The following is a 7,816-nucleotide window of genomic DNA, read 5'->3' on the forward strand; positions in this document are numbered from 1 at the left end:
GTTGAAGGGTGTATCATTTACACTTGAGATAAAACTCAGCTGGGCCAGAGTCCACCCAAAATACATAATTACATTTTTCTTTCAAGGTTGACGCTTAGAGGGGTGTTTTTTTATAATAAATAGGGGATTCAAATTACTCATTGTCCACCGAATATAATATAAAGGGGGGAAAATAAGAGCAGCTGGGCCCCCATTAACCCCACTGTCCCACATACTCTTTGTGTTAAGTGTGCAACTGCTTTATGCCTGAATACGGCCTTGCCCTAGATACTGCGTATGCCTTTTAAATAAAACTATTAATTAAACGTATTACACAAGTAAACATCATAAAGAGTCTTAACAACTGTACAGGCTGTATTGCTCATAGGAGAGGTGATAGGGCCTATTGCTGTATTGATAATTACATTACATTACATTACATGTCATTTGTTAGACGCTTTTATCCAAAGCGACTTACATACATTCAGTACTATGGACAATCCCCACAGGAGCAATTTAATCATCCAGCCATAATGTACACATGGTGCAATAAAGTAGAGTAAAAGTCTCACTTTCTTTCCCCCCTACTTACAAACATGTATATTGTGTACATGGTTTTAAATATCAATAATAAAGTCACATAACATCAGAGCAGTTACTGCAGAACCTCATCCTTCAACTGAAACGTTTTATAGCTGCTTGACTACTTCCGCGCATGCGCAGAATGAGAGACAGTCGGGCTACCAAACTGGTCAAACAGCGGGTGTAAAAATGGTAGGTAACCAAAATAAACACAACCCCAGGCTTTGTCTTGGTGCCATTAAGACTTACCTTGAGTACTATGATCGTAGTATTAAAGTACACGCTGTGTCGCGTTTTGGCACGTCTACAATGATAAGTTACGTGTGTTCGCTGCTATTACAGGGAAGGTCAGTTGATATTTTGGGAGCAGCTAGCTAGCTACACGTCCCTGTTAGGCAGTCTGTTAACTTCGGCTGTGAGCAGGTCAGTCTTTGGACCTCAAAGACCAGACACGCACGGGATCGTTTTAGTGAGATCCCGGTATATATTTAACCATACTGACAGTCTAATCCCGTGATACAACTTCGTTGATGTCAGTGATACAGTGTGGCTAATGTAGCTAACGTTAGCCAGTATAAGTTACTAGCTGGTGGTATATAGACAATGCTAACCTAACGTTACCCTTCTGGTCGCACACACATCTGTGCAGTCTGAACAGAAGACTTTTGACTTCTGCTTCGTTTTTAACAGGAATCTGTAACGATTGGTGGAGTCATTAGCAACTTGGTGAACTCAGAGTTTAGTCTCCGGTGTCAGGAAATGCTCTCCAGCGAAGTGCAAGTGCTCAGATACAGCAGCTGCTATGCTGATTTTTCAAGACGATATTTCAGAACAATATTCATTAAGATTTTTTCTTTCGGGATGTCACCATCAAAAGTTTGCTCACGATCCGAGTCATTTATTATTGAGTATCGATACCAGGACTATTTTCCTATAATAATTTCTTTACACACTTTAAGTACATTAAAGTTATTAAAACCAATTCGGTGTTTATGCTTGACAATTAAAAAGCGTTGCAATATATTCAAAGAAAAAGCCAGGATCCTAGCTGTTTCTTAATATGTTGTTTACTTTTGTTTTTTACTAATTATACTTATTGCATCATTGTGATAAAACTAGCTTTGCTGTTTATTTATTCTGATCCTTTGTTAAATATTTGTTTTTAAAGGACTCGTCACATTACCCAATGCGATGTTTTCAAATCAAAAGTCCAAAACTCTGAGGAATTAATTATAAATTAAAATGGAAAATTTGAGCAGTCAGAGACACTGGATTTTTACATTTTCTCTTAAAAATTACTTTAAAAATTCTAATTAATATGAGTCGTTTAACTACTTGATGAATCAGAAAAACGGGATTAAGTCATCTGGAAAACCTTAGAGCTCACTGTTGTTTATCATGTCTGTAAAACTTTCCCAACAGTTAACTGACGCAATATGCTGAGGTTATTTGTATGTCGACAATAGCCAAATTAAATATTCTGAATGCCTGGTCATGCTTGCAGCCATAACTCATTTGTGTACACATATCTTACAAAAGTGAAAATTCCCAACTTTTTCCAAAAGTGTTGACAATATTAATGTATAAAGTATTCTGAGAAATGCCATATTCTTTAATTTATTGCTGTATATTTCTGTCAGGGTGCTTGTGTTACACTCCAGACTTGTTGCACCCCCAGGTCCGGGTGATGGCATCCCATTTCCCTACTCATGTTACATCTCTGACTGTAGTGAGGGGCCCTTGCGGGTACAGCATGTGCTTTGAAAATCCACAACATCCCCCTTCAGAAAAACCCATGTTGCCGTTGGATAGGACATTATTAACAGGACAGCGACTTGGCTCACCACCTTATGTGTGTCAGTGTGACAGACTAACCTTTTGATATACAAGTTTCTGAGTGTCTCACAGTCCTAACTCTTGCCTGAATGCCTGTAGATGTGTGTGTCTCGCTGTGTGTTCTGGTCTGTGTTTCGGTCTGTGTTTGTGTGTTGCTGTCAGTCTTCCCTGGTCTGATCGCGCCCGTGTCTGATAGTCCCTGTCCTGTCCTCACACAGCATAAGCTAAAGTCTTCGCAGAGGGACAAGGTACGGCAGTTCATGTCCTTCACACAGGCTGGGGAGAAGACAGCTGTGTACTGCCTCACGCAGAATGACTGGAAACTAGAAGTTGCCACCGACAACTACTTTCAGAATCCAGACCTCTACTGCAAGGAATCCATGAAAACGTCAGTAGACCGGAAAAGGCTCGAGCAGCTCTACAATCGCTACAAAGGTAAGTCTGTAACCTAAAATATCAACCAGAAAGAACTGTATTTAAAAAAATATTCTAGACACTACTTTGTCGCAGAAAATGTCACTGATACTCTCCCCCCCCCCCCTCCTTGATAGATCCCCAGGATGAGAATAAGATCGGTATCGATGGGATCCAGCAGTTCTGTGACGACCTCTTGCTGGATCCAGCCAGCATCTCCGTGCTGGTCGTGGCGTGGAAATTTCGTGCCGCCACTCAGTGCGAGTTCTCCAAGAAGGAGTTTCTGGATGGAATGACAGAGTTGGGGTGAGTGTTGACATCAACAGCGTGAGACATGCTCCAAAGTGGGACATAAACAGTGTGCCAAAAGTTGGTGGTGGTTCCTCTTGGAGTATAGCTCCAGGGAGCGAAGGTTGTCTATATATAGAGCCACTCAACCACAGCTAGAGTATTCTGTGTCCTTATGGAATTACTCCGTCAAAGAGCTGCAGTGTTTTGACTTTAGAAGTTCAAGTTACCTTTGGCAAATGTGTCATCAGCATTACAAAGCTAATGTTGCAACTGGTTAGGGTGTCTGTGTGTATTTCAATTGTTGGTTTATTTATTGCTTACATTTATTTTTTTCTAGGTGTGACAGCCCAGAAAAACTGAAGGCCCTGTTGTCAAGATTAGAGCAGGAGCTTAAAGACAGTGGGAAGTTTAAGGACTTCTACCAGTTCACCTTTAACTTTGCCAAAAATCCTGGGCAGAAGGGTCTAGGTAAGATGAGTTACAACAACAACATCAACAACAACAACAACATCTTGCTTATTGGTGTCACTGAGTTTCAAACGGTTGTTAAGTGTTCTGCTTTGTGTTTGTGTGCAGACTTGGAGATGGCCGTAGCTTACTGGAACCTGGTTCTGTCGGGACGGTTTAAGTTCCTTGATCTTTGGAACAGATTCCTCCTGGTAAGTCAAGCAAGTGAAATTAGAATCAGCACCAACACTGACCTTATTAAGCAGATCAGGTATTAGCCACGACATGACCAACAAATCCCTTGCCGTGTTACCTTACCCAAAAGCATCAAATAACTTTAAATGCGATAAATGTAAAAATATCAAATCACTTGAGTATCATCTTTTTTGATACTGTGTCAATCTGTAAAAACTCAACTGCCTTTTTTCTAATAGTTTACATTGAAAGATGTGTGACAGACAGAAGTCCAGATTCCACATAAAGCAGTTGTTCTGAATGCATTGAAAAGTCTTACAACTTTTTGTTTAACTTGGATTGTTTGCATAGGGCTGTGTTTTGTTTCTGCTGTCAGTTATCCTTACATTAGATTTGTCTTGCCTTGCTTAAAATGTCCAGTATATGTAATGGTATCGCCCCAACATCGTACTGCCAGATTCTTGCCAATACACCGCCTTAATAGGAACACAGATCTAAAATATTAGGGAAGAAGTATTAGGGAAGAAGAATATTCAAGAGTTGAGGTTTTAGAATGGATTTCAAGTGGGATAAACATGGATTGTATATCAAAAGATAAAACACATTTGTTTCAATCATGGTGAACTTGGCTTTCATCCCAAGTAACAACCATTGACCCCAACAGTCTCCTGTTGTTTGAAGGAGAAACTGTGGATAATGTGGGGAACTGATTCTTCAGATTGTGTCGGAGGCTTGTATGAAAAAAACAGCTATTCTTGACCATCTGTTGTCCGTTACAGGAACACCATAAACGATCCATCCCAAAGGACACGTGGAATTTATTGTTGGACTTTGGTAACATGATCGCAGACGATATGTCAAACTATGATGAGGAAGGTGAGTTCTGGATTCATCGATCTGCCTCCTCTCTAATGCTGGGAACATGGACTTTACTGTTTCAATCTCTCCCACTGATGATATCTTGTTTCTTTTCTCAGGAGCGTGGCCGGTCCTTATAGATGACTTTGTGGAATTCGCTCGACCAATTGTAACGGGATCAAAACGTAAAACTCTCTAAATCCACTCCCAACTCTGGAAAAGCCAGAACCTTGTTTCTTTTACAGTGACTTCATTGTTTTTTTTAAGACTTGTACAAAAAAAGTGAAAATTGTAGACGAGAGAGAAAACAGAAGCACTTGAAACTGTCAGGACACCACCGTTCAGGGAGCTGAGTACAAACATTGAGAACAACTGGCCACTTTTTTTTGCCCTCATGAGACCGGGGCGTCATCCGGACATCTGGCGGATTCACCGTTGTCTCTCCGCTGGATTCTCAGCATCCTGGACGCCTCTGCTCGGCTCCAGGAGGAGCGCAGCCCTGTATGAGGGGATGGACACAGCGCTGAGGAGCTTCACTGGCTGTGTGCACTCTAAAGGGACTGGAGAGGAGGAAACTGTGTGTGTTACGCTTTGTTTTGTTATATGAAGCTCTGAGCGACTGTGCAAAGTTCCCATGTCTTACTCTAACTCTGAGTGCTCGCGACACCAGCACCAAACAGAACTGTTGCAGTTTTTACTGTACATACTGTATCTATTGGGACAGTTTACAAAGAGAGCTATATGAAGAATAATATAAATACTTTCAATTTATAAATGCAAAAGATGATTCTTTTATGTACAGTCAATGCTTAGATCTCTAACGGGATGCCTCGATATCGTGGATGACACGCTGTTGGTTTAAGTGTTCGGTGGATCTGTCATGGAGTTGTGAGCTTCTCGTTGAAAGCATGTTAAACACATTTTACGTCACCACGAACTGGTTTCACAAATACATTTTCACTAAAGTAAAGGCAGTGCTTTCATTTAGCTAACTGAGTTTGGTTCGTGGTTTTCATTTGTCAGGTTAATGTCAGTTGGGAGTATTAAATCTTACATGTGACACAGTCCACATACAGCAGCAAACTTATGTTTTCAAAAGATTACTGTTGAGGAAATGTTCGTTTTGTATCCCTGAGGCATTAATGATGCTAAAATTACTATTCAAAAGCATTTAAGTGAAATATAAAGTGAAAAACTGACAAACCCGTAGGATAGCATGGCACATATCCGTATGTTATGGCAGTGCTCAGTTCAGAAGCCAGGACGTTAAAGACGGGACGACAAAGTAAGCCTTAAGAATAAATATCTGTCTGTTCAATATTTATATTTCTGTCCGAGCCCATCTGTCCAGTGTTACTGACGGTAGTGAAAACTAGAATATATTGTTAAAACATCATGTAAGTATATTGTTCATTTGAGAAAGATGAATAAAGCATGAGCTTTTCCATAATCATACATGCAAAAAGTTATTTTGTTGAGACACATTTTATATCCCACAACAGTACAGCTGCTTAGACAGGAGTGTATTTGTTCTGATTGACAATGTAAAAAAGATTTATAGCCATACTGATCTGAAAGCTTTAATATTACATTTTTCAGAATAATCCTCCATGTTGTTGATTGTTAATAATAAACAATATTTAACAAGATCTTTCAAGTACATTCTCGTTATAATTTGGATAGTGCTTTGGAAAACAAACCTCATTAATTAAACATTATTAAATATGTACCTGTTTGTGCAATGTAACATATCTAAAGTACAGTATTGGATAATGGTGAGCTGTCAAGGAAGTTTGATCATAAAGTATTTACAAATGTATTCTACGTCCTCAATGTGTCTATCATAATACACAGCAGGTTAAGTGACTATGAAATAATATTTACGCCACTATGTACCTGCATGTTGGGCCATCCTCTGCAAAGATAAATTGTCACGAACATCAGTGTTTAGTTTGCGAAAAAGGTTTTATGACATGTTTGGATGTTACAACACTAAAAACATTTAGTTCAAATCAGACAACTGTGTGTTCCCTAGTTTCCTTTTTTTATTTCTCCATCATTGCTGTCAAATAAATGCAGACATACAATACAAATCATGGTTCTATAAGACTAATGTGACAGAAAAGAAAGAATAGCTCGTCCATGGCTACCATTTAGGGAATAGTTCACATTATGGAAGTCTTACAGGAAAATGGTCAGTATCAGAAGGACTGGATTTGTCCCCTATCACTTTCATAGGAAGGGCATTGGAAAAGGATATTTTAATGACCAGTGAACAGGAGGAATTACAACAAACTAAACCTGTTCCAGTGTACATAAGAGCGCCTTATCTGCTGTAAAGACACACTGATGTGGCCGTATCCTTTAAGGGAAAGCGCACATCCTCTACCATACCTGGGAATGTGCTGGATTAACACATTTGAATGAGATTATTTTTCTATAATCTGTTTTAAAGGGGTCATATAAAACCAGCATTATTGTATTTCTGGCCACTTGGGGGCAGTGAAAACATTGATATCAAAATGTCCTTTTTAGAGGCACTAAAAATAAATGTAAATTAGTCACGTAAAAGGGGTTTAGTCTTCCTTTTGATATTTATATTCCTTGCATTGCATCTTAGATATACAATTTAGATCATAGGAAGATGCCATGTACATAATAAACAGTTAAGAGAGTGTGTACTTTTTTGAAAGACATTTAAATATCTTTCAATTTGACTTGTAACGATTTACACATCGTTGACTGTAAATGAGGACATACTAGCAAACATCACTGTTTCTCTTCCTCTAATTGTTTTGCATGCATATAGCTCGAATCGATGCTTCCTTTATACAGTCCTTACAGTCTACCTTACAGTCTATGGATGCTACCTTTATACAGTGGATTCTTCCTTCATAGTCTATGGATTCTACTTTATACAGTATATGGATGCTACCTTTATACAGTCTATGGATGCTACCTTACAGTCTATGAATTCTACCTTCATAGTCTATGGATGCTACCTTCATATACAGTCTATGGATGCTACCTTACAGTCTATGGATGCTATATACAGGCATGAAAACGGGTCAGGGGTGAAAAAGGTGAGAAGGATATTATCCCTCTAGGGGGGTCCGGGGGCATGCTTCCCCGGAAGAACATTTTGAATATTCCATATTTTAAAGCATCAATCTGATGCAGTTTGAGATGCATTTTTTTGCCAACCTGGGGAGAG

General features: G+C 39.3%; 1 protein-coding gene across 1 annotated transcript; it reads left to right on the forward strand.

Annotated features, from left to right (window-relative positions):
- The first annotated feature begins 703 nt into the window (after window positions 1-703).
- On the forward strand, window positions 704-6,582 carry dcun1d2a (DCN1, defective in cullin neddylation 1, domain containing 2a). Its single transcript, XM_034110220.2, has 7 exons — window positions 704-753; window positions 2,616-2,832; window positions 2,949-3,117; window positions 3,440-3,570; window positions 3,679-3,761; window positions 4,524-4,620; window positions 4,722-6,582. Exons 1-7 carry the CDS (start codon window positions 751-753, stop codon window positions 4,799-4,801), a joined length of 780 nt encoding a protein of 259 aa, XP_033966111.2. The 5' UTR covers window positions 704-750; the 3' UTR covers window positions 4,802-6,582.
- The last annotated feature ends 1,234 nt before the right edge of the window (window positions 6,583-7,816 follow it).

The sequence above is a fragment of the Pseudochaenichthys georgianus genome, chromosome 21 (genome assembly GCF_902827115.2).
Source record: "Pseudochaenichthys georgianus chromosome 21, fPseGeo1.2, whole genome shotgun sequence".
Lineage (NCBI taxonomy): Eukaryota > Metazoa > Chordata > Actinopteri > Perciformes > Channichthyidae > Pseudochaenichthys > Pseudochaenichthys georgianus.

What these genes read in the sequence shown, in the direction of transcription:
- dcun1d2a (XM_034110220.2), top strand. An exon ending in TTTGGAACAGATTCCTCCTG is followed by an intron (nt 3,762 to 4,523) that starts GTAAGTCAAGCA and finishes TGTCCGTTACAG; the next exon opens with GAACACCATAAACGATCCAT. An exon ending in GTCAAACTATGATGAGGAAG is followed by an intron (nt 4,621 to 4,721) that starts GTGAGTTCTGGA and finishes TTCTTTTCTCAG; the next exon opens with GAGCGTGGCCGGTCCTTATA.